Source organism: Epinephelus moara, chromosome 19 (genome assembly GCF_006386435.1).
Source record: "Epinephelus moara isolate mb chromosome 19, YSFRI_EMoa_1.0, whole genome shotgun sequence".
Classification (NCBI taxonomy): Eukaryota; Metazoa; Chordata; class Actinopteri; order Perciformes; family Serranidae; genus Epinephelus; species Epinephelus moara.
Genome location: NC_065524.1, coordinates 25,326,165 through 25,353,846, shown reverse-complemented (window position 1 = coordinate 25,353,846; position 27,682 = coordinate 25,326,165). Strand labels below are relative to the sequence as shown.

The 27,682-nt window shown below is 40.7% G+C and overlaps 1 protein-coding gene across 2 annotated transcripts; it reads left to right on the top strand.

Annotated features, from left to right (window-relative positions):
* Positions 1 to 8,285: 8,285 nt before the first annotated feature.
* mgmt (O-6-methylguanine-DNA methyltransferase) lies at positions 8,286 to 27,613 on the top strand. Of its 2 annotated transcripts, none has more exons than XM_050071919.1 (5): positions 8,286 to 8,385; positions 10,937 to 11,085; positions 19,687 to 19,847; positions 24,267 to 24,406; positions 27,413 to 27,613. In XM_050071919.1, the coding sequence occupies exons 2-5, from the start codon at positions 10,949 to 10,951 to the stop codon at positions 27,539 to 27,541; spliced, it is 567 nt and encodes a 188-aa protein (XP_049927876.1). In that variant the 5' UTR covers positions 8,286 to 8,385; positions 10,937 to 10,948; the 3' UTR covers positions 27,542 to 27,613. The 2 variants fall into 2 exon arrangements, with proteins under 2 accessions (XP_049927876.1, XP_049927878.1); XM_050071921.1 differs by having other exon boundaries at positions 8,293 to 8,385; positions 10,940 to 11,085.
* Positions 27,614 to 27,682: the final 69 nt, after the last annotated feature.

Here is a 27,682-nt window from a genome sequence, read left to right as displayed (position 1 = left end):
TGAGGTATGTACTGTATATTTACACATGCACAAATATATCCAGATTTTAAAAAACTGCAAGAATCATATATTGAAAAAATATAAAAATTTACAAACTTTGTTTATGAACATGTGTTGACATTTTGTTTTGCTGACTATGGCCAATTTTATATTGATTTCATGCATACATAACATAAAATTCACATTATTTGCTTGATTTTAGTTTAATACAGGAGACTAAATTACTATGTGCAAAAAATACACTACCATATGGAGTTTTGCATGAAAATTTGAGGCAAAACAATACAAAAAATATATATGTTCATACACAATTTACATGTTTCAGAAATCATAGTGTATATCAAACAAAATAATTGGAATTCAGATACATAAATATTGATTTAAATTATGATTCCTTTAGATTTATATGGCTACAATATAGTAAATATTTTTTGTCTGTAGTGAAACGACTGAATGCTGCAGGGTTAAAGCAAATTATTATGAATGCAAACTGGCTGACTTGTCTCCAGTCAGGAGAAATCACTTCACATTATAAGCACATTATGTTCCAGGCAATACCACACAGTGGTTCCCTACTCATGATGCGAGTTAATTCACTTAATATGTCTTTAATGGGGAGAGGCTTTTCTTTGTATAAAATGGTTTCCACACTGACCATTATCTGAAATCAAGCCTAATGATGGCTCCGGTTTATGATAATGACCATTATCACACAGACCACCATCATGTCTGCCAAATGATCAAATGATCTTGCATTTCTTACTTGCAGTCTGAATTCGTTAGTCATGTAAATTTAAGCCCTTGATGAAGCTTACCCCCCGTTTCTCCTCACACCCTCCTGTATAATATTAGTACATCTGATGCTTCTGCTGCTGTTGTTCAGACCTCATATTGAACTGAGGCTGCTTTTGAAGTTGTTAACAGCATATAGGGTATCATCTTTGCCCTCATCAGCCCTTAATGGGCCAAACAAATGATAATAATTATAATAACATGCAGGAATCTCGCAGCCTCCTTAGTTACCACAGTCATCAGCTGCAGCGTATAAAGGTAACTGTGAGGCAATAATAACAATTTGTAATAACACACACTGGCTCTTGGTGTCTGATGCCACATGAATCCTTTGAAGTGCAGACTGTTGATTACTGTAAATGAGAGCTGTTTCAGGGTGGATTGTGGGTAATTATATGCAGTGCACCCCAGGGAGCAGTGCTAGGACCCGGGGGACAGCGGTTCCACAGGAGAGTGAAGCACAGACAGAGCAACACATGCTGGGCCACCGATTCCCAGCATGAAACAAGTCAACAGGCCTGTCTTTTATTTCTAATGTCTGTGATTTACATGAAAGAACCACTGTCACCCAACCGCAACAGTGTGTTGTATACCGCAGTTTGATTGACAGCATTTCATATTTCACGTGTCCCTGCACCCCCTACTCCCTCCCTGAACAACTTGATGATGATTGCAGCATTATAACATGGAACATATTGCCTGTTTAGCTACTGTGAAATGTAACTCCTCTATATATATTTAGCATGTCATATGGATGGCAGTTTTTGTCTGTTTCAGTGTGTCAGATCTGAAAGATAATATGAATAATTAACTGTTAGTGCACATTTAAATCAAAAATTTAAGAAAAGATGATGTCCTGTGGTTTTTTTAAACATTTATTGTACGCTAAGAGGAATAGACATAAGAAAAAATTACATGAATGGTTTATAACACACCACGGTGTGGTTGTAAGGACAGTTTGGAGTGTTTATTAATATATAGTATTTGTCAACAATTATTCCTTCCTCTATGAAGACATGTTTTATATCATTATAAATGTGTTTTACAGTGTCATCATTTATTATATGTACAGCATCCACTTACAGATGCGGGAAAGGCAGGTTATTGTTGTTGTTCTATACCACATGTATAGGCTATTCATAAACATTTAATAAATGGGTTATAACACACTATAATGTAGTTATAAGCCAATATAAGGACATTTGTAAGTGTTAACTAATATACACTATTTGTTAGCTATCATAACTTCCTCTAAAAAGACATATATTATACTACTACAAATATGCTGAACAGTGTCTTCATTCAGTATCAATGTCTGGATGCCCACAAGAGGACTGTATAAACATGTAATACATGATTGATAACACACTATAATGTAGCTATAAACAGACATATATTTTATATGATACTGATATATTTGTGGGCACCCAGTGGCGGATCTTCCTATAGGGCGCTACCCAAAGGGGGCCACCCAGAGCCACCCCTCCAGCCAAAAAACACTGATATACAAAATAAATAAAACCTAAGGAAAATGGTGGAGTAGAGTGTATGTGGAGCCAATTAGAGGTGAAGTAAATAAAAAGGCGAAAGCCATCCGGGACACATTACAAAAACAATAAAAGGGCGAAATTTGCAAATTTGCACATACCATATTTTTTATTGTTGGTGATTTATCATAACTGTTTGTTAGCTAAGTTGTTTCTTAGTGTTGATTTCTCTTGTTCTTTTTAGTAATAGGCTAAATACATTAATAATCATAATCGACATCTGGATGCCCACAAGAGGAGTTCTAGTTGTTGCTGCATTTAAAGGCTGTATATAAACATGTAATGAATAGTTTATAACACTCTATAATGTAGTTGTAAGCAGACATAAACACTTATTAATATATTTGCTGGTACCCAGTAGTAGATCTTCTTATAAGCAACATAGGCAGCTGTCTAGGGTGCCACCAAGATGATGCCACCGTGAAATTAGCATTTTTGCACATAAAATCTTCCCTTATTGTTTGTTAATTTTGATAATTGTTTGTTAGCTAAATTGTTTATTTGTGTTGATTCTTGTTACTAATTAATACAATACAGTTACTAGATATTAATAATAATAATAATGATAATAGGGAGGGCACCATGGGGGGGCTTGCCCCAGGGTGCTGAGTGTGATTGGTCCGGCACTGTAGGCACTCACAAGTGGATGTTATCATATTAGTGGATAAAACACATTAGTAATAATGTAAAATATGTCTTCAGAGAGGAAACTGTAATTGTTAGCAAATACTATATATCCACGAATTTAGAAAAAAAATGTCCATATATCTGTGTTCAGCTACATTTTATTGTGTTATAAACCACTGACTACATGTTTATATACTGCTTATAATTGCCACATAGGGGATGTGGGGGTGGGGGGTTAAAGTCACCAATTTTTCTAAGTACATATTTTCTAATTGTCCTTATCTACCACATATACATTGAAAATTGAATTCAAATTAGGATGCAATGTGAGGCAAAGTTTCCAATCATGCTGGGAGCCCCGCAATCTCTTTCTCTTCACTTGAGCTCATTTCTCCACTAATGACTTTGCCCTCTGATGCAAGCCAAGGGATCATCAAAGGTCCTTGAAACAAAAAGGGAAATATAGCAATTACTGGGACTTTCATCGGCAAGAAAGAGATTAAAAACCCCGTGGTTGTATAAGCACCCGAGAAGCAAACCGAGATCTGTTTCACTATTAAATGTATATTCAAGCACTTCACTGCAGACGTTATTCATCGTCAACGTGTTCTTCCTTTCACCATCCTCATTCTTCCTCTTTTTTTTTTTTTTCTCCATGCATGATAATAGATTCAAATGTATTATGTATTACTAATCACATGATAAAAGCCTGTGGTGCTAGTAACGCATGTAGATTCCAAAATGCTGTGCATGTACAAGAAAAGTCATTGCCTTTTTAACAGTGGCCTGAGGGAATGAAATTGTCCCTTAGCCTCCATAACCATTGACACAAAAGGTCCCCAAACAATTTCAAATTACTGCTTTATTTCTCTCTCTTATATAATCCACCCACATTATTAAATCTACCACCTTCTGGGACTTTACTGATACAATAATATTACAGTGCTAAGATGTTTACATTCGAGACCGCCAGCTTTCCTTGTTATAAACATGTATGCCCTTAGGACTTGTACAATATGTATGCATACTACTTGGCCTAAATGAGGCACAGGTCATTTTGTTTTTAAGAGGGGTCAATATTACCTCAAGCAAGGGGCCAAGGCCAACACCGGAACCTGACTGAGCAGAAAATGGCTCCTGATACTCACAGATGAGATCTATTATACATTAAACATGCTTGTAAATATTCACTAGTCAGACCATTCAAATGGAAAATATGGTTTAGGTCAAAGGTCTATGAAAATGTTGTCTCCAGAGGAAGTCCCCCTAGAATAGAGGCAATGATGATAACAGGGAGAAACACCCATAGGGGACTGGGGAGAACATTAAGAGTTGTTTTACATGTTTGACTGTGGGACAGCGATGATACCGGGGAGATAAATGATGGGCACTTATCAGACTGGACTGACCTAGAGTTATGTACCATGGCTAATGGAATGTAACACTCCCATCAATTACACGCAGCCAGGCTGGATTACAATGAATTAATGTCCAATAAAGTTTCCTAAATAACTCTGTTCAAGCATTTTATTAGCATTAAGGATAAAAAAACAATTACCAGAACAGGTAGGCTTTGTGAGCACCACAATGCTTATTGAAATCTATGAATAGCAAAGCACCAGAGGTACAGAATAATACGTGGACGTCAGTTTTATTAGCGGTTTGTCTCGCTGACAGGATCACATGGCTTGAAAATTATTTCATCATGTTCAAGTCCAACTGTGGGACTACGGTGTTATCTTCTATTTTTGTCTCTCTCTGCCGTATATTTCAGAGGCCAGGAACAATGTAGTCTGACAGACATATTCTTTATGAGGGGCTCGTGGCCTCTCTAATTTGACACAGTTGTCAGAGATAAAGCTCCTTAGAGAGTGTGGCCATGCTCTGGGTAAGAATGGGGATTAAATTAACACCCCCACCTTCACATCCTCTGACCCCAATACTGGAGAATAAAACATACATGGTGACTCACTTCAACACCCCACATCTCCCTTCCAACTTCATCTCTGAGTGTGTTCGATTTTATTGCTAAATAAAACAATAATGCAGCGCTCTGCGTCTTAATGCTGAGATCTTTCTTTTACAACGGTTCTGCAAATCAAACAAGAATGTGCATGGGATGCAATTAAATATAAACACAAAGATAATTTTGGCAATCTCAATCAAATGTGATTATTTTATGAAGAAGCAATCCTGTTTATCAACAAGCATCTTTACTGTAAATGTGGCCAGCGAGGGTAAAATGACACCCCAAACAGCTTACACAGTGTAACAATACACTCCCTCTCCTTGGTAGTTTCCTATCAAATGACCCGAGAACGTAAAATCAAATCAACACTGGAATGGATCATATCAAATTCTAATGAAAACATAATGTGCTCTTAAAATGTGTGTTGGCCCGGCAGCCAGTCATCCAGAGAGTCTCCCCCAGATGACGTGATGAATAGGGAACACTGATGGAATATGCATCAAAGTCGAGCTCATGATTTATGTAATAGCAGTCACTTGGACACTGATTAGCTGCTCTGTCAAGCGTGTAATACGAGAGGCACAACCCCTGGTTTATCAGTCATTTATCTGAAGTGCGTCCTGATATTATCACTGGATCCTAATGTCATCATTATGCCGCACAGCATGTGCGGGCCAGTGTGTCATGGTGCCGGCGACACTGCCTGTCAGGAGTTCAAGCCTCTTCATTTGCAAAGTGCTCAGACATTCATAGCACTATGTCAACAGTAAAATAGAGAAGCCACATCACATCAGAGATGGAGGGACACAGGCACACAGGCACACTAAATAAGTGGGCACTAGAGGGTACAGAGAGATTTTGTCACGTCTTTGTGATTGCGGCATTGCTTATACGATGATCAGGCTAATTCTTTTGAGAGGAGTGGAATAACAAAGTGTCAAAGTAAAAAGAACAAAATAACAGGTTGCCTTTTTCATGCTTGCTTCATGGTTTGATTTAGAGGAACAGACATAACATCTACTGTACACTGGGTATACACAATAAGAACACCCAGACCTCCTCGATGTGCAATGTGAGGCCCACAGAGCCATTTCTCCTGATTAAAATGCACACTCACACACACCACTGTGTGAGAGGATGGTGGTTGTTCAGTCTGTCAGGACTTTCCTGCTCTCCTAGAGAATATCTGATATCATAAATGACTTCAACTCCTCCCACGCCAACATGAGAGTGAGATTGCGAACACAGGAAAAGAGAGCAAGACACAGACAGGCAGTATATGACTGAGCTATGACAATCATACATTACCGGATGGACAAAACGGCTAATAAACAATTTCTGTCATTATGGCAAAAAAGGTTAGGGTTGTTATTCTCACAAACATCTGGTGCTGTACACTAAAAGGAAGCGGTGCAACGTATAAGTCTATCAACACCTCACACAAACAAAAATAGTGAGGGAAACTGAACAGGAAAAAGAGCTCTTTGAGTCTCAAACAAAAGATATCAGCCCGGCTGCCAACACAGACAGGGCACCACACCTTGGCAATGATGCCGCTCACAATCAAAGGAACAGTCGTCATCAGTGCAGCCGTGTTTTTAAAGGATATCTTAAAAAGATTGAAAATATGTGTCATTATGGAAAAACAATCGAGGCTGGAACCTTTAGTATACCAGGTTGTTATGTCACTCACACGCACTTCAGGGTGTTTATAGCTAAAGTATTTCCTGTTTTTAAAATAAATTATTTGCACTTATCAGAATAAATATACATGACTGTACAAACAAAATATAAAATGTGCAAAACAGCTTTGATCTGCCAGCAGTAATTAAAATTAATACACAATAAATATAGGATGACAAAAAGCAAAAGTTGTCTTTAAGTAATTTTAAATTTGCACATTTGAGGCATTTTTTTCCCTCTAAATGCAATAAAGGCAAACGCAAAAAACATCCACTGTGACTGCCACATATGATAATTGTCTGGCCACTGAATGCAGCATTAAAATGATTTCAAACAGTATGGCTCAGAAGATCCAGCAGAGGGGGCTGCTTACTGCAATCATATGCTGATTAATTGAGCTTGATTCTCCCCATGCTGCGAACATAAGTTGTCCCACACTGTAGGCTACATGTTGGTATGTGGGTAAAGGTTACGAGGCTTTATCGAAGTCACCTTTTACCACAGGTAGCCCTTCACATCATTTTTGATGAATATTAAGAAAACAGTGATTTTCTGATTATCCCTCATCAGCCTATATCAAACTAGGTTATGTTCATTTTTATTAATTGTGCATGTTGCTCTCTAATTAGCTAATGAGAGACAAAAAGCAGGTTTAGAGCAGAAAAATGCAAATGACTCTTAGAAAATAGCACAAAAAAGTAAATGGCAAGGCTGAGAATCATCCTTCATTGAAATGTCAGAGATAAATGGCTCAAATGTCACATCAATTAAAACGGGGGACAGTTAGTAGTTCATTAAAGAGAGAGCCATATTGCACCGTCGGGTACCGTTGCCAACCCTTACTATCTGGGGCAGACTGGCAGCGGGTCCAGATGGCACGGAAATCCTCACAGATTTCAAAATGGTCTCTGCAGGGGTGGCGTTTTCTCCCCCGCTCCCACCCTCACCGCTGAGATGGGGTGTGGGCCACAGGCCCACGCCGGCCTACACATTCCAAACGGAGGCATGCAGAGAGCTGAAGGCACCACAGAAATAAAAATAAAGCTGCAGAGGACAACAGACACTTTTAAACAATACATGACTGATGCCACACACTTGCTCATAATGACTGAAATATATGCTTCAGTTAAATCTATGACTGCTCCAGGCAACATAAGGCAACTCCCTCTCTTTTAAACTGCATACAACTCTAATAAAAGGATTGTGCACTGCCCCATGTGTTGTTCATAATAACACGCTGACTTTATTAGTCGGTAATACATAAGGTGTTATTGGTTGTTGGAGTCACATAGGTGTTTTTTTATCCACACACATTACGGCAGGCTGGGACCCTGAAGACCTCACTGTCAGTGGAAATGCAGAATTGGATAAATGTCTCAGCTATAAGTGGAAAGATAACAGTGTTTGAAATTAATGTTCAAAATATGCATTATCATATATTTTTTTCCTGCCGTAAAAATATCAAGCAAATCAAATATCTAAATCACTACCATTACTAGTCTTCGGTGAGCTGGGGACCCCCTGAAGGACCCCAAATCCCAATTTGAGACCTATTAGACAAGCCTTCTGTGTCTGTCCCTGGCAGGGGGCGGAGCGGGGACTCCATCCGGGCCAATCACAGAGCGGGAGCTGACTTTCGCCTCTTGTGATTGGCCGGCTCGACCACGCAGTGTGGAGAAACAGGAAGAGACTTTCTGTCACGTTTGTTTTGCATGGAGAGGAGAAGGGGACATCGTTCAGACACCGGGCGGATACAAACGCTTTATTGTAAGCTACAGGGTTAATTTAGGGTGCTAAAGTTACTCTAACAAAGCCTGACATGAGCTGCAGTTTAAAAAATTACCCGTATACTCTAATGCTATCTGTTAAGGGCTAGTAAGTTTGTGTCGGCCTCCAGCTACGAACCTCTACTTATTTTTAGCCATTTTAACTGCGCACTTACTATTAAAGGTGTAATTTAAGGAGTTTAAAGACACTTACACACCCGAAGAATTGCGTCAGCCTTCGTCGACATTTCGGCATTAATTCAACACGGACACATGTTGCGTTTGCGCAGTCACAGCGCGCTTTCTACCCAATTAATCACGCAGGTTTGACCAGGAACTAGTGTAATGAGAAACGAGTCAAATGATTGACGAGCACGAGGATGCTGCCAGTGATTTTAAACAACACAAGCTGCTTATTGTTTGTTGTTCCTCACCGTGAAGAGCCGGGTAAACACCCCCAAACATCCAAGTAGTCACTTAGACTGGTGTACTGCACCGAAAACGGCACAAAACAAACATGATAGCATTATTTTTAATCAGCGTAGACTATTAGCCAGGGCCATTATTGCCAAAGTCCATTATTCTATCTATGAGTCTATTACCAGCTTGCTAAATGGCAGGCAGTATGTTGAGCGCTTATCCAAAGTGCACTGTACCATTGTTTGGCTCAGAAAATTTCTCGCCTTTATTGTCAGTTCAGGCAAACCCCCGATGAATACAGTGAGAGCTGCAAGAGTAGAAACAAGAAAGTTGAAGCAGACGCATTTGTGATCGCATACCATGACAGATGTGGTGGTGTTGGTGGTGTGTGTGTGTGTGCAGAGGGGGGGCAAGTAGAAGTCTAAATGAAATACTGTAAAATGCATGAGTACTTTTTTATCACATAACCTTTGTTTAATCTAAAAATATATATCTATCCATCCTTAAATTAGAAGTACAAGTGTTTTTATTTATTACATGTTTGTTATAGGGCTGCAACCTTATTTTATACAGTCTGTGGCTGCATATGAGATCATTTTAATTATTAATTGATGTGCAAAATGTCAGAAAATAATTTAAATTGTCCATCACAATTACTCAAAGCTCAAGGTGACATCTTCAGATAGCTTCTTTTTTTTTGTCTTGCAGCCCAAAGCCCCCAATAATTCCCTTTACTATCACAAAAGACAAAGAAAGAAAAGCAGCATCTCACATTTGAGAAGCTGGAACGAGGGCATGTTTATTATTTTTTTCCTAGAATAATTAATAAAAAGGATTAATTGATTATCAGAATAATAGCAGGTTGTGATTAATCGGTTAATTGTTTCAGCTGTAGTTTGTTTTTGTTGCTTGATTTAGTAAGGCTGCACCTACAGTAGTTTATGTTTTAAAACAGAAGTCCTTTAAATTTAAAATGTCTATATTACAGACAAAATTCTCCATCAAAACTGGTATGTACTAATGTACTATTAGTCAATAAATTGATTAGTCAGTCGACAGAAAATGACTCCTATTTTCATAATCAATCAGTAATTTGAGTCACTTTTATAAGCAGAAACTGCAGTTATTCTCTGGTTACAAAGTTGCCACTTTTCTCTGTTTTATATCTCTGTAAACTAAATATCTTTTTGCTTCTGACTGTCGGACGGACAAAACAACACATAAAAACGTCACCTTGGACTCTGAGGAAACTCTGCTGGACATTTTTCACTCTTTTTTGGCATTTTCCAGGCTAAACAATTCTGTGATTAATCGAGAAAATAATCAGCAGAATAATCTATAATGAAAATTATCATTAGTTGCGGCACATCACACAACAATCGCGCGACATGAAATGTATGAATGTGAATTACATGCACTATTAAAACTGAAAAAGAAAGAGGGATATTGTATTTGTACCCTTTAGACACTTTTCAGATCAAGGTTCCAGGAAGGAAAGGTTTCCTCGGTTGAAACTCTTACAATCAATGTGACCTTTATTTATTATAACCCCCATCTCTCAAAAACTCACATATAACATAGTCAATCATCTCTCCTTCCCTCAAAGTAAAAATAAAAAAGGAACTGCTGTCTGGTTATTGCCAGTATCCATCTCAGTCGTCAGAAAAGCTGCACGTTTTTGCTGTTGTTAAGGGCTGGAAACCAGAATCCCATCGGAGTTGCACCCTAAGGAACAAATTTAATGCTAGAAAAACATCCCGACCATCAACCAAAAATGACGGATTGAAAATAATGTCGAGCTATCTTGGGAATCCCCCACCAGACAAGGGAACAGACTGCATTGTTTTTCTCATTTATGTGATATATAGAACAGAAAGAGGGGAAAAAATGGGCGATTTATTGGTTAGATAGGCGTATTCTTTTCCATGCACAAAAGAAATATTGGATAGTAATGTGGGGATCAAGTCACATCATGACATTGTTTGGAGGCTAGGTGTTCAAATATGTAAGCCATCATCCGTTGGTGGCCCGCTAGGTTTTCAATAGATCATTCAATGCAAATATGTGTGGGAAATTGTGGAAGTTGCCACATGAATATGTCAATGAACGGGGTGTAATTTGTGCTTCCTTAGCAGGGCAGCGAGATGAAGAAGCAGAAGGAGAGCCAGTGCACTCAGAAGACCATCTCATTGCTGAGCCCCCTGGGGACGATCCAAGTCAGTGGATGTGAGAATGGTGTGCACACCATCCAGATCCTAATGGATGTCGCACCTGCTGAAAGGTACTGTACAACAGCCGGGCTGGTGACGTGATAAACAAAGGTGTGAAATTTACAGGCGGACAGAATCCACTCCTGTGATGGAGTGCCACCATTCCTCATTGGAAGCAGGGCATTTTTGTAGATCCCACAAGAAATATCCTGGAGAAAGTTGGGCAAATATGAGCAGGCACTAGAAATATGAGGGGCACTAGAATACAGTTGGGCTTGAAATTAGATTTCTGATGGCATGTGGTTGTGATTCTTCCCGCAGTATATTTGAAATTTCAGAAAAATAACTTGTTTATTACCCACAAGGGAGTTGATTAGAGCTGATGTCTGTGGGGTCAGCAAAGGCCATGGGGAGCATGGACTGTTCGCTCCTGTTTATTTATGTTCCCTCCAAGTTGCATGCAGTACTTCTGAGTGTCAACCGACACTCAGAAATGTAATATGTGATTGCATTTCATGCCCTACCCATCCCTCAAAATTGTGAGAATGTTGACAGTCTTACTGAAGCGATTGAAACTGATTAAACTCGGCGCTAATAAGTACTTCTTCCTTATTTTTACAGGTCCACATCCTACATCTCAGATTAGTTTTGATTAGATTGAAATTAAATATCCATGTATCGCAGATTCGCATTTGATAAACTTGAATGGTTTGGGAAATTAAACCATTTCCAAATGCACCCGGATAGGAAGTTATCCTTTTGAAAATGTATGTTCAAATTCTAATTTATGGAAACCCATTAATGACCTTGTATATTATACCTCAACATGTGTTTCCTCCTCGACTGTCTGCTATTTCCTAAAATTCATCAAGCAGTAAAAACATTCCACTTGTTGTTAATGAGTTGAAGTGAGAAAATTAATAATATGGAATTTTGATTATGGAAGATGTCCTGTAACCATGCGCAAGCACCTTTCTCCGTCTCCTTGTGAACAGGGTTTAATTTGTGTGTTCAGGTTCAGTAGGAATATGCAAATGAATTTAATGATTCGCATCACTAGATCATTTCTCAGTTTAATATCATTTGCTATGTCGGTCATAAGCGATGCTTCGATCACATCGCCGTCTGTACGTTCTCAAAGGTGTGAGCAAGAAATCATTAAACCAAATGTTTAGATTTTATCACGACCAGTTGAATGCGACGTTATTGTCACAGGACAGGGGAACTAGAGCCACCTCAGATATATGGAGTAACGCAATGTAAACAGGCATTAAGGGAGGCGAGATAAAGTGACAGAATATAGGCTTATCTTTGCAACCGGCTTTACATGTAGATCTCACAAAAGCCCGCCTGTAGCAGTAATAGTTCAAATCAGCCATTTCCATTGATTTATTTATGACATACTAAACAAGGCTCTTTCCAGCTTTGGATGTGGTGTGTTGCAGGCTTAGAGAGTCAGTGTGATAAATGATCTCTAAGAGCATATTTTGGATAAGGGAAACAGATAACATCTATGCATAACATAAAGGGAGACCTACAGAAGATATCTGTGAGCAAGTCAAAGCATTGAGGGCTTATACAACTCTGTTTGCTTTCTGTGTTTTTTTTGTTTTTTTTCCACAGTTCACTATTGGTTGGTGTTGAACAGCCGGTGCAGCAACAAAAGCATTTGTGGCATTGATAGATAGTTATTGATAAATACCATTATAGCTACATAAACGCCCTTGAAGTATTGCTTACGCACCATGACCGTCAGCTCTTTCTAATAGAAACGTCTCAAGCCCCTTTTGCTTCCTAACTGATCTTAGGAACATTTCCTAAAATCAACCTCCTCTGCCAGTCTAACGACAGCCCTGAAGGCACCATCAGATGAACAAATTCATTACATCTCAACAACCCCTGTTGGGGCCCTACGCACCAGCCTCCCTGTTAACCAGCTTTTTCCCCCCCTTTTAGTTTTTAGCATGGCCTCAGCGTTCACAGAAAAATGATACGCATTTTGTTTACAGGAGATTACTATTATCTGAAATATGATGCTTCTTGCCTCTTTCACACAGAGCACAGACACATAATACAGAGGAAATCATAGAGTACTTTTTTATTAGGGTGAAAAATGAAAAAAGGGCTGGACTCCTGCCCCGAGACATTTTGTGAGCATATTATTTTACAATGCTTTGATCAATTTGTCTGTCAAGCTGGCTGAGATGTGGGGGAGCAGGAAAAAAGCAATTTAGCTTGTGAGGTCCTCAATAGAAATGTACTACAGGAGCCTGTGTATGACATGTTGCATTAGAACCTGAGTAGCCTTTATTGCCTGATAATGTCGCGAGGCAATGCTGATATCAATCACCCTTTAACGGCCGGTGTGATGTGTTTTTATGAAAAGAGAAAAAAAAATAATAATGCATGAAGCAGTTCTTGGAAAATAATTGATTTAATTCTGAGCTGAGGGATTTCTACTTTTAACAACATAAAAATATTGTGTTGGAAAAAAAGAAAACAGGCACAAAATGTGCTAGAAGCTAAAAATTGTTAAGAACAAGCTCTTTGCATATGCTCCTATAGAAAATTGTAATTAATTTTACACGGATAAACATTCTCATTCTCAGTCTCATTTGCATATAGATATAAACAATATATTTGTGCATCTGAATTCCCAGCACACTTGAGTCACGTGGTCTGCCTAAAATCCTAAGTGGCTAAAACCAAAAATTATCATTATATTTCCCAGGCCATAAATCCGCCTTTTTTTCTCTGACACAAAGCCTTATAAATCTGTGTCTGATTTTTCACATTGCACATTGTTTTTAGTTAATGATTTTCATCTGTTTGTTGTTGCTGTGATAGTGGGGAAATGTACCATATGCTCCGGCAAAAGACAAATGATTAGCAAATGAAATTCTGGACAGCTGTCTGACTGAAAGCGTTTGGTTGATAGCATTCTGCTACCATAATTAGCTTAAGCTTTGGGTTAATTAACTTTCTACCTGGATATGCATAATAATAGCATTCTGCAGAAAGCCAAGGAGCTTCCAGTATATCAGCAGCAAAGGCTGGCTTTTTATTTTGTATTTCGGCTGCATATTTCAATTTCAAGAGGCGATTTAGCTCGGGAGCATCGTCAAATATTGTAGATTTTACTCCCCAAGCCAGATAATTCTGAAACAATAGGGGTGTATTATGTGGCAGAAATGCCATTTCTGAATGTAATTAAAGCGGATGAAAGCAATCACCAATTTTTAAACGCTTTTGTCTAGCATGAGGCCTACTTGTAAAAAAATACCCATCAAGAGGAGAAAAGAGGCAAGAGAACCCCCAAGTCCTTATATAAGAGGCCTTTGAGACTGAAGTGAAGTACAACAGTAATTAGTCTTTTGTATGAATTTGCCGGCCATGCTCATGATTAGTTAAGCATATGAGAGGACTGCAGGACTGCATTGGTCTTAAGGAGGAGGGTGTTAAAGTCTATTTATCACCAGTTATCCTCACAGCTTTCCATTATCACTGACAACACTGGATGGGGCCTGAGAACAGCCTAATTGTTCTGAGGTGGAGTGTTTTTGTGTCAAACCCGTCACCCCCAGTCACATTGGCATTCATAAGCAGCCAGACATTTTCCATCTATCTAGCCCTAATACCCAAGCTGTCACAACAGCTTTTACACACTACCAACGCTAGTGTGAAATATCTGAGGTGATGCATTTATCGTTTTTCTCACACTCGCGTAGTGTTGTGAATCAATGTCCTGGTTCACACTGAATAGCAGTGTGGTAAATGTGTTCCCTGTTTGGGGCCTGTTTACATGATGTGCTCACACACCGGGAACCGTATCAACAACTTATTTTTTTCCCCCCACTATAATTTCTCTCACTTCCTCTCCGTCTCTTTCTTTCTCTCTCTCTTACATTTAGTCTAACACAATTTTAATCAGTTTATACTATACATATTTTGGTAGAGACACAACTGTGTGGTAAATAAACTGCTTACATTGGGAACTAAAATGCTTTGTCATACAAACAGTGATCTGCTGAGATATTGAATGAAATCATCAATAAAGCAGGGGGGAGACTTTTTGACGTAGTCCCCTTAGAAATGGTATGAATAATTCATCATGTAATGATATTCAGATGATTTTTGTTCTATTTTTTACTGCGGCCTTAGAATATTGTTTTGCATGTTGTGAAGTGTCGTACTCAGCTGCGTATTCATTAAGGTGCTGCTCCCACTGGCCCTTGGACCCATCTGTGCTCTATGTTTATGCCTCCATCTCTCGGGAACGTCCCAATCAGGCTGCATGTGCCATTTCCTGTGTAAACCAACACCTGTGTAACACACTACCTGTAAACCGCCCCACACAGACGAGACACTGACATTCGCTCAGATGAAAATCTGCAAATGTTGTGGTTTCTAAAGCAGAACCTCCAGGGTGAGGACGGGAGCCGAGCGAGAGTTACCCTTCGCTGTGGAGAGATGCAGCTAAAAGCAGCCCCTGCAGGTTTTTTTTCTCTTTTTTTCCCTGTTGTCGACCGGGAAGTTTTTCCGGCGCGAGGGTTCGTTGTGCTAGTTTGTTTTTAGAACTTGATTGGATTCTATATCTGCAACATGCAGAAGTGTACAGTGTGTGACATACTGAGGCAATATGCAGAGAGATGATTCCGCTCTGACATCTTGGAGAGGAGTACGAGTCAATTATGCCCAAGTGTTGTTCTTGCTTATCTTCCTGCGGCACCAAACAAGGATTTAGTCAAGGATTTAGGGGTGAGGGGGCGGTGGTGGGGATCATGGTAAGCGGTTCACAACAAAACACTCAAAACTCCTGGGAGCGGGCACTGATTTAAAAATAAATTACAGAAGACGAAGCGCTAACACTCAAGGGCCCTCAGCAGTGCTGGCGTACACAGGTGAAGATTAGCCTCCTCGCTAATCAGAGGAACAAGGCAGTAATTTGCTCTGAACACAGACAGTAATTAGGACTTGGTGACACTGGATTCCCATAATGCCTTTGTGCTTGACGTGGTCAAATTTTGACAGAGGCTATCCATGCAGGGTCACTGTCCCTCCAGTCTCTCGGCCCTCTTCAGTCGAGGCTCTAAAAGGTCCCTGCAGTTACAGGGGATCCCTAATGTACTTTATGCCTCCCTCACTGGCTCCTTACCATTCGGGTAATTGGAATCTCTTACTATGGCACTTGAGAATAGAGGCTAAAAACACTATTTGAAACTGCTCAGTAGTCTGTTGTAGATAAACATTGCTGCGTCGGGGTGTGGATACACTACATAATGGAGTAAGAGTTAAGGCTCTGGTAATACATGCCTTCACTGACTCCTGTGGCTAGCCAGTTGGGAGAAGACCTAATTGTTGTGTGCTTTGTTGCCTACTCTGCAGTATTTTACCACCACCTTTATGTATTGGATTGAGTGTTGCGGCCTCTTTGGTGGACATTCGCTAATAAGAGTTGTTGGATATCTAGAGAGCAGTTTATCCGGCCGAGTTGTTTTTATTTTGAAACGGCGGAGCACAAAACGTGCGCCCCAGAACAGAACAGGAAGCATTCCTTACAGCTTACCACTCGGAAAGCTCTCGACTTTAGTGCTGCAGTAGCTAGATAGGCATCTGAATGATCTTCAAATGGTTGAACGAGCTGCATTGAGCAAGTGGCTTACAATTGTATCACAGCCTTTGGCTCAGAGACCATCAGGATCTTGACATTCATAGAGACATGCTGTATTTTTTTCCCTTTTTAGACAGTCATTTTAGGCTTTTTTCATGCTCTCTTGAGTCTTTGACGTCTCTGAGTTAAGTATCCGCGGCTATAAGGCTGAGGAAAATATTGGACTGCTCTTGGCCTTTTCTATTTCATCCTCTGACCCGCCATGTTACCCATGATCGGTGAAGGAGAACTCTGGCAGGCTGTGTCAAAAGTGACAGCCGATCGAGTCAGGATGAGCGCCATCACGCTTCACAGGATGGAGGCATGAGTTCTGAGTTTTTCCCCTTTTTTGTGCAATATACCATTACACCCTTCGCCAGATTCCTTTCAATTAGATCCCGTGGTTAACCTGTTTCATTCTCACGTCTGCGCCTGATAGAAAAAGTCTCACTGAAGTCTTGTGCAAGTAGAGATACGGAATATGCCAAAAGAAAATTGACAAATTTAATGTCAGCTTTTTTTTGTGTGTTCCTTTGTCTCCTTTGATTGTTTCCTCCAGGATGAATGAAATAACCTCCAACATTATATAAATGCTCAATTCATTCTTTATATTAGAGTTGGAAAATAGGTAGAACTCCAAATGACTCCCACTTTACGCAGCAATGATTTATGGTAATTGGAAATTGATTGTGACAGGAGCACAATATTAGAAATTTTCTCAAATCACAATCTTGTATCAAGGGAAATATTCTTTTTAGTGCAGCAGATCCTGGCTAGTTTGGAATTAGTTTCTTATTTCCTTACCTGTGATGAAATAGTAAACGCCTGAAGGACACTGAGAGAAAAAAAAAAGATTTTAACCAGTCAGAAGATGATAAATAATTTTTCTTTAACCAAATTCGAACGTACACACCCTTGATAAACAGAGTTATTAAAACACTGTTTATGATCACGAGTAATTATAATTCTTGGTTTCTATACAGGGGATGGCAGGTACTTTAAGACAACATAAAGATTGCTCCTCCTTTGAGAGTTTCTTCATAATAAGCCCGACATTTATTACACATCCCTAATCTCTCATTTGAAGGCCAGAGTTTCTAATGTGCCAGTCTGGACACTGTAAAGATCATATGATGCTGCTTGATTTGTAATTCATTGAAGCGACTGGAAATGTTGCCAGTGCAGGAGCTACATCTCCACTGCCCACATGCTCTTTAAAAACAATCCCCCATTGCACCTAGAGGTGACAGACTTCAGCTCGACTGATGTTGTTCCACCTTTATTTATTTATTTTGGTGTTGTTTACTGGCCATAACATGTACTGCATTGCATTAACTTTTACTACTGTCAATGTTGTATCACTCAAAACACCTTTTGAAGCCGGCGCATCCATAACGGAGGGCTGAGGGGAGAGGGAAAATTAGCCACGGTGACAAGTCTGAAGTGTGAGCTGGAGGTCAAAGGTGCCAAGCCTTAAGCAAAGGTGCTCTAGCCTTTGTCCGGTAGATTGTAAGGGCCTGCGGGTCCAACAGGAACATTTCCACACACAATATCCCCGAGCTGTCAGTGTGCAGCGGCTGGAACATCCTCTCAGAGAGAAAGAGGGGCTGTGGAGGGGTAGAGGAGGAGGTGGGTGGTGGTGGTGGTGGTGGTGNGAGGCAGGGGAGGGGAGGGATAGAAAGGAGAGACAATGACAAGTAGGGGCTGGCTGGGCACTCACCCATGCCGACAGAGATTGCCATGAGCCATGGCCATTGTTTGAGCGGGTCTCAGCACAGGACCCGCCGGTGGGTTTCCGACTTTTCACCACTCAACTATAAACTGCTGTGTGGTTTATTTAGAAATGAGAGTATTTACACCTTTTACTGTATTTACACCCACTGTTAAACGGCACCCAGGAGATTTTCATCACACAGCCACAAACTAGCAGGCAGAGCGGTTCCCTGAAAACTGACCTGCTCAGTCATAACACTCCAGTAAACCTCAGCTTCACATGTCCAATATAAAACGTTGCTCAAACTGTGACCTGCAGAAGTGTAAAAACACTTTAGGGCCGTGTTGTTACGGCGGGCGGGAGAGAGACGGTCTGTGTGTTTAACAAAGTAAATGTCTATTATTAATACCATACAGGATAAGCCAATTTTGAAAAAGGGGCACTTAAATGGTGATATTATTTATTTATAAGTCCTGTACACCAGTTAATGGAATTGGCGGCCTGCTTTTGATCCACAACACAGCTTGAGGTCCACTTTGCAGTAATGCACATGCTAAGAGAGGACCTTCCCAGTAGGGTCTTTAAGTGTCAAATATGGGTCAGTCTGCTTGCATTGACCTGGGGGGTGGTCAGCAGCGGAGAGAAATTCAGCTGTTAAGTGATGCCAACTCAACCATCGGCAAATTCCTCCAAGCATCTACTCATGCTAAGATGCACGTCCAAGTGCAGCGCTTTGCTGGCCAGCACCGCTCTGGCCAAAAAATCCATTTATTCTTGTCATGAACTATAAACTAGACCCAAGCAGAGTTGAAACTGTTGTTAACGCTGTGCTCTTAACTTTTTTCCCTAACAGCTGCAAGACTTTTGAAAACTCTCTTTTTTTTTCTTTTTTTTTTGGAAGAAACTGGTTCTGCTTCCTTAAAGTTGTTTGAAATAAACTGTTAGCGCCGTTCCTTATGACCCGACAATGTTTTCTTTCATACTCTATCATGCTGCACTTCATATAAATATATATCTACTGTAACAAACGCCTGGATTACTGTCTTTATATTTTCTCAAGCTTCTCTCCGTCTGATATTTTTTACAGCCCAGTAACGGGAGTGGCCGAAATGTAGAAGTTTAGATTTTAAACACGTCTTGATTAACAACTTTCACTCAGCAAATTATGCCATCTTGCATCTGTGTCAGCCGTGGCGTGTTATTACACTCTTGTGACATATTTTAGCACTATTCAAGCAAGAATCGGGTATTATGATTGCTCCTCTGATCCCCACCTCAACTCCCCATCCTGCCTTATATCCCTCACAGGAGCAGCGAGGCCCCCCTGAGCTGTGTGGTCAACGATAGCCCGGCAGAAACGAGCCCCGAGTTGCAGCGCTGCGTTGAATGGCTCCAGGCGTACTTCAGTGAGCCGCAGACCACTGGGAGTCTCCCGCTCCCTGCCTTTCACCACCCCGCCCTGCAAGGAGGTCTGTCATGGATAAATATTTGCAGAGCCATGACTGGGATCAGGCTTTCACTCTTAATTGTCAGTTACATCACTTACACTCACTGGCTCACTGTGTTATAATGAAGTATTTTATGGCTGAGAGAGGGAGAGCGAGGGAGAGAGCGAGAGCGGAGGAAAAGCGAGTGAGTGGGTGAGCGAAAGGAGAGAGAACAGAACACAGAGCTGTAACTTGGTTCAGTAATCTGTGGCAGCTCTTACCACGCGTGTTAGTCTTGGCAAGCTTTTCCATGATTCTTGGCACATTCTTTGAAACTGATCGAATTCCACTCTTGACATTTTCAGACAGGAAGCTTTTTTTTTTTTTTTTCAATGACAACATGTGAATGGTGGTAAAGTTTGAATGAGCTTATTGTTGGCTTGACCAGTCACCTAGGGCGAGTAAAATGAAAGCGCCCCCCAAAAATGGACAATTAGTGTCCTTTCAACTGCTCGTTGTGACTGCGGAGTGAATGATTGAGGGCGCCGAGGAAAAAAACGAGGAATTAATTATCCCTGGCGCTTTTGTTTCGAGGGAAACAAACAGCACTCGCAGCCTGACAACTCACTTTTGAAATCATAAACTTATCGCGCCCGTGCCGTTTTCAAAACAATTACGGGCTATTTCTTTGTCACACTCAGATGCTCGGTGCATTTTAACTTAAAGATTTTCAGAAGTGCTCATTTAGACCCAGAAGCACACCTACACAGGGAGAAAAAAATAACTCTAATATATGCATTTAACAATTGTGCCTCTCTTCCCCTGCAATCAGGCCTTAGTTGCTCTCTAATTTCATGCAGATCTGCAGTGCTTGAGTGATGGCATTTTCAATGAGCAGGTACTCCATCGAGACCCTGTATACAGCTATGAGTCCCACGCTCCCGCAAAGGCAATGCAGAAATACATCAGGACCAATTACGATATCAACTTTCAGTGTGATTCCCTTCGCCACCAAGTGCTTGTGTACCAGCCCCAGGCTCTTTCAAATCGCATCTCATCTGAAGTCTTTGGGGTTTTAATTAAATTTCAGGATAGATGGAATTCTTCATTAGTACCTGATCTGAATAGGTGATTGTGCTGTGTTCCACCTCTCTCCCTCGCCTGTTGTGTTGGGGCTCAGTAAATACAGGGTTTAGGCTTGGATTGCTCTCAGTAGTCAGAACCATAGGCCATGCCAGTATAAAAATGTTAAATGTGAGCATCAAGAGTATTTGTCTTTTGAGGGAGGAAAATAGAAGGTGTTTTTTTTTTTTTTTTTTTTTTGCGCTTGTTGATTCACAAATATTAAGGATTAGTTTTTGCCTTACTGCTGTACAAATTCCTACTCGATCCAGTCATGCAGCCGCTGCCTGCCTGGGAAAAAAATACAAGTTTAATCAGGTCATTACAATCTGTGACAACCAACTTTTGTTTGCTCAGTTATCTTGTGGGAGAACCTGAACGCGACAGCGCTCTCGCAGCACTTGTCATGTAATATTGAGTTGTGACCTTCACTTGAAGTGTTGCCATGTTTATTTACACATTTCTGACAAAACAAGCCACTTTTCATATTAGCTGTCACGATATACCTGAGCAACAGAGGTGACATGAAAGGAGATGCGAGGTGCGGGTTTTTCGATACTGTCTGACTGATTGTCATGCACAACATCACACGCCAAGTTTGGTCGTCGGAGGTAGAGGGATGGCGAGTGCGTGCGCGTGTCGCGCTCAGTGAGCTCCGTGCGTGTTTGTGTGCGCGCGTGCACTCGCGTTCGCCCCCTCAGAAAAACACAGACACCATCATGGGTTCTTAAAACGATGCATATTCTTATCTCATTAATTATACATCCATATGTAACAGACGAGAGGATCTTAGTCTCGGTAAGCGGCACAGGGAATATGCAGGGAGGGGGCCAGGCAAAGGGGGGGAAGGGCGCTCTTCAAAGCCCAAATGACTGTGTTCCTGCAGGAGGCTGAACCTCCCCCTGTGCACAGCACAGGGCGAGATGAGACACTCACCAGGACTCGCCCCTGTGATGTGGAGAGGAATTAGGGAAATGAACGTTTTCAGAATATCGAATAATCAGAGAATCATCAGCACCCCGTCAGCCTTCAAAAGTATGGATCCCTCAAGACTCAAGAGACACTTTGACTGGGAGTCAAAGTCTTCCCTCCCATTAGACACAAAGGATAATGAGGTAGCTGCATTTCCAGTATTGTCTTTTTATTGTCACAACCATGTATAAGGTGACTGTCAGCTGGAAGTCATCTCTCCAAAGCTTTCATTAGTTGGGCTGATTCACTTTATTGTTTTTTTTACCTCCTTTCAAATTGCTCTCATCTACAAAATTATGAGCAAATCAATCATATGTATGTCAATATCTTCATAATCACTAGATCTGTTCGATTTTACTCTGGGTCAATTTGTTCCTGCCTCTGCACTGGCCCTATCACCTGGCCTCATAGTAGGTAATGACCTGTGACATAATTATGGGATGTCTGTAAACATGTAAGTGGTTCCTCTCAACTTTTATTTAAACAATTGACATCACTGCACCCCGATCTAAAGAGGGTCCTGACCCCAGACACACCGTATTAGGCTCTTTATGAAGTATGGGGCTAGGGGACTGCTCTCCAAATCATTGCTGGTCACCTCAAGTGACCCGCATGAAGTCTCTGTCACTAACACTGATGAGGGCAAAGTTCTTTAACCTCTGAGCGGGCAGATAAAAGCGCACACACTTGTTTTTGCGGTCCAGAACTGTTGGAGATGTGAAAACCATCCAGGAGAAACAGCTGCTCGGGATTTATAAAAAGGTGTGAGCGGCCCCGCAGCTTGTTGCGCGGTCGGCTTGTAGGCGAAAGTGACTCCGCTGGCGTGACGCTGACTTTGGTTGTTTGTCAATAACGTTTGCATCAACGGGGATTTGTCGTAGCCACAGTCTGGGCAAGTTATCATCTACCCACCGGTGACAAAGCGATATCAATATGTACCACGCACATCATGTGGCCAAATCCGAGCTTTATGAGGGAGAATAATGCATAAAAGAAATTTCAGGGGTGTATCTTATCTCCTCATAACATTAAGTCTGTCTGCGTAAGAGCCCGTCATCTCGTTGACAGCGTGATTATTACCTGAAAAATTATTAAACAGTACCTACGGGCCTTGTTCAAGACAAAGAACTCACATGGGTGCGCATCAATCAAATATATCCCCTTTAGGTTTTACACTTATTCCCCCCAGTTTAGGCAAATTGCCTTGTTCGCGTGGCTTTGTGTAGCGGAGAGTGACTATAAGGTAGCGAGGGAGCCTGGGGAGCAAAGGATGTTCACTCTGTAGAAGAGAGACAGGGGTGTGACATGTTTTCACACAATGCCAATTTAGAGGGATTTCTCATAGATCACTTGTCATGTGCTCTCTTAGACCATATAAATGAGAGAGAATGGGAGATCACTAATTGAATTTTCATGACTGAGTACATGTATGTACTAGAAGAATTTCACCCCCTCTTGATAACGAGACTATTGTTCCCCATCTTGTTCTCCGTGGAAAAAAAAAAGAAAAAAAAAGTGTTGTTCGCTTGCTACACTCCGCATCGACGTCTCAAGGTTTTCCGAGATGCTTCAAATAACGCTTCCCCTTTTTCTTTAGCAATCAGAGCTACACAAACATGCCTCTCAGTCACTGCCTGGTAATCCAGAAAAAAAAAAGATAATGCTACTGCTAAAGTGCTAATGAAATCAAAGCCGTTAATGTGGTCGGTTAAGCTGCGGATGATTTGAAGAATTCCGCCATTTAAGTGAAGATGATATAATGAATCTACTCTGAATAGAAAGCAATTAAAAGGACAAATTGGTCTGATTAACCTCAAAGTCATCCCACTGCCACAAATGGTGTGCAACATTCAAATTATTATTATTAAAAATCTGGAGCAGATTTGCAGTCTTTTTGGCCTCTCTTAATCCTTTTAAATGAAGGAGCGAACTTTTTTAATTTTAGCTGTGACCTTTCAAAGCATAACCTAGATTTTTCTGCCATAGAAATAATTTTCTCACATCAGCTTCTGTAGCATGTTAATACTAGTTCTAAGGTCAAATTGAGGGACTTCTATGTATTTAGTTGTTTAATGAGTATCGTGAAGGAGAAAGAGGGAGTCCTGCAGAGCCTGTTGGAGGAAGATGTGGTTGGACATGATGAGAAACTACCAACTGGATCAAAATGTAGTGACGCCTCAAACTTTTGATTTAAACACAAAACAGTTGTTTATTTCAAAGGAGCAAAATCAACGTTGTACCAAAGTGTTGTCTTGTTGTCGCCAGCCTCTCAGGCAGCTGTCTGATTAAACGAGGAACTCTCTCTTCCTCTTGTTCCCCGCTCCTGTCTCTCACTCTTCCTCTCTGTCCCCCTGCTTTGTGACGAAGACGCGTTCACCAGCCGCGTGCTGCAGGTACTTCTGACGGATGTGAAGTTTGGAGAGACGGTCTCGTACAAACGCCTCGCTGAGATGGTGGGAAACCCCAGAGCGGTGCGGGCAGTGGGAGGGGCCATGAGGAGGAACCCGGTGAGTGTGGCTGACATTGATTGACAGGCCTCTCTCTTGCTTACTTTATTTAGCCAGATAGGGAGAGCAATCATTTTTTATTAGATTATTATTAGGCTTTAGTGACTGGTGCATCTGAACCTGCATGTTGTGTGTGGACAAACAATAAAGCTGCTTATAGTCACAAGTTAATTAGTAATTTTATAAGGGTTGTAAACAAGGAAGTAGCACTGGAGACACCATGACATCACCTACAGTGTTAAATGTAGAGCTGCAATGATTAGTCAGTGGACGGAAAAGTATTTTGTGATTATTTTAATAATCTGTTAATCATTTGAGTCACTTTTTTTGAACAAATACTCCATTAATTATCTGGTTAACGTCTTTAAATGTGAACATTTGCTTCTTTTCTCTGTTTTTTTATCATTGTAAACAGATTATCTTTTGGTTTGGGGCTTTTTAAATCATCACCTTGGAAGCTGTGATGGGTGTTTTTCACTAGCTTCTTATGTTTTATAGACTTAACAATTGATCTAGATTATAATTAGCACATTAACCAATGAAAATAATCATCAGTTGCACCTCTAATTAAATATTCTTAAATATAATTTGGAATTTTTGCAACAACCACGTGGAGTTGCAATAGCTTTAAAGGTTTTGCGTCAATATTTTATGTTGTAATTGCATATAAAAGTTTGAAAAAAGGTTATTGAGTAAACAAATCAAACAGATATGATATGTAATCTCTACTTGGGTACATTTAAACATATATGTTCAAATAATCACTTAAAAATGCATAAAAAACATGACAATATATGGATTTTCAGTCTTGTTTTGAAGAGACTCTACCTACAACAAGGTACCCCTGCGCTCCACTTTCCAATGAAAATAAGTTTTAGAAATCTTCGTGAGGCAGGATATATGATCTAAACTGTAGGTGTGTTCGATTATGTGCAGCGGTGAAATAAACGCCTCCCTCTGCGAGCGGCGGCGAAGTGAAAGTCTACCTACAGCACAATTTTAAGCCCACACCTTTTGTTCCCGTCCTCTCAAGTCTTACTGTAGATGTTCGCTGCAAATCTCCGCTTCTTGTAGGAAACCTGGCCCGCATCATTTCGCCCATGAATCCACTGTGTACAAAATGGAGGGCTAGAGGGCAAGTGGTGTGTCTTCTTTTGATCAAACCCTTTGATCAAAGCCCGTTTAGCTCTGCCCATGTAGTGCTGTGGGCACCACCGGTGTGCTCTGTGAGGCAGAGAACACTTCTTGTACAGAAATGCAGCCAGTGAGATGCTCTCCCTCATATGTGCAGTGAAAGAGAGTGTGTACATCCTCATCTTGGCGCTGTGTTCTTCCTCTGACACTGTTTTTTTTTATTGAAGTAGAAGGAAAAGTCGTTTAGAATTTTAAAAAGTGATTTCAAACAGAATAAAAGCAAATAAACCGCAAAAAAATGTGTGGTTTTAATACTAGTTTCTTTATATTCTTTTTATATTACATTAGCCAATGGCATTGCTTTTGGATGGCTGTATAATACCTCTCAGTCTCATGTTTTACAGACATTTCCTTCCTTTCGTCAGGGAGGCTGGGAGCCTGAGCCCTCAGCTCCTGATACAGATCCAGAGTCAGATTGTCAGTGTCAATTACTTGTCAGTAGCGCCGCTCCACTCAGGCTTCAACTGTGAAAAGCTCAGTGTGCTCAATCGATTCTCGCCTCTCTGTGGCACTTCTTCTTCACCAGGATTTGAGTATTGATAAGCCTGGCGTAGTGCTCTTTTCCCCCCAAGTGAAGAGGCAGATCCGCAGGCCTTGAGGGTACCCTGCTCTCCCTCCAAACCCGGGGAACAGTATTGATCCGAATACTCGAGCAGTATTTCTCTGTCTGCAAGGTTAATCTGGGGCTCGGAAAGTTTTATTGCTGTTGATATGGGAGCGGGTTTAATGATGGATTTGAAGTGAAACACACTGCATGTCCAACTTTTATATAAAAGGCTGGAGGTGCAGACATCAGCTCGGGATAACTTATCGGAGAAATACAGTCACAACGCTGCAGCAGTTGGGATGTTTTTTATATTTTCGCGTTAACGAGAAGAAAATGAGGGCAACATTAAGAATATTTTAAAAGGAATAATTGCTGCGATTCATTCCAACCATTGCCACTGTTCTTGTTCTGAATTCACAATGATCGAAGTGTTTTAGGCTTGCTTGTTTAATCTTTCTCCAGCCATTTAGTTTACAAAGAACTCGGGACCCCCCTGGCAGTCGTCTGCAACAAGAATAAACGCTCCACCGACTTCCTCTTTTTAATGATCACAGGGTTATCAGATCTTAATGTTGACACCCTCTCGATTGAATATTCATCCTGCTGGTGTTTTTGCCCATTAATTTTTGATTGCTTCTTTGCTTTACACTATTAAAGAGTAAAAAACATTTATACCCAAAGACTGAGCCATCACCCTGAATGTGGATTTGTGCAGGATCAAACCAGACACTTCTGGTGTGACACTTTGTTTTCATGCAGTGCGTGAACATAAAAAGCAAAAAAAAAAAAAAGTGCAGATTCATATTTTCTGCATGTTGGTTACTTTTAAGTTGCACCGTTTATGTGGTAAATCACAGATTCTTTCATACATAATACATATCTACTATCAACACCTCCAACTGTTGTGCTGCTGTGACAATAAATGTCGACCTGAGAACAAGAAAGCAGTAAAGCACCAATTTGTATTTCTGTTGCTTTTTTCAAATACTAGTTTTTTTGTAATACATCATACTTTTGTAGTGGAAGCACCGATCCTTCATGGCATTTATGTTTTTTAAGTTTAGACCTGGAAATGTGCTTTTTGCATCCTCCTTTCCGAATTTATTAAATCGGAAAACGACCGGTCATTTAAAGAAAAAGCAGAAGGCAAACATTTTAAAAGTGTCTCTGTTTGCATATAAAAACGTCCTTGCGTAATATTTGCAGAACTTCAACATGTTTATTTCCTCCGAGTTGAATTTTCTCCCTCTGTCTGTCCGTGCCAGGTTCCTCTCCTCATCCCCTGCCACCGAGTCATTTCGAGCAGTGGACAGAGTGGGCCGTACATGAGCGGCAAGGGCGACCATCTCAAACAATGGCTGCTCACCCATGAGAGGCAGGGAAGGGAAGGCTAAAGCATGACAGAGGCCAACTGTCCTTCATTCAGTACACACACACACACACACACACACACACACACACACACAAGGCCGGGATATTTTTTTTTTTAAGAACACAAAACAGGGCCATAAAGTTTAGCGTGCTTGGCACACTCT

What these genes read in the sequence shown, in the direction of transcription:
- mgmt (XM_050071919.1), top strand. Translation starts at nt 10,949, where the DNA reads ATGAAGAAGCAGAAGGAGAGCCAGTGCACTCAGAAGACCATCTCATTG. An exon ending in GATGTCGCACCTGCTGAAAG is followed by an intron (nt 11,086 to 19,686) that starts GTACTGTACAAC and finishes TATCCCTCACAG; the next exon opens with GAGCAGCGAGGCCCCCCTGA. An exon ending in CCACCCCGCCCTGCAAGGAG is followed by an intron (nt 19,848 to 24,266) that starts GTCTGTCATGGA and finishes TTTGTGACGAAG; the next exon opens with ACGCGTTCACCAGCCGCGTG.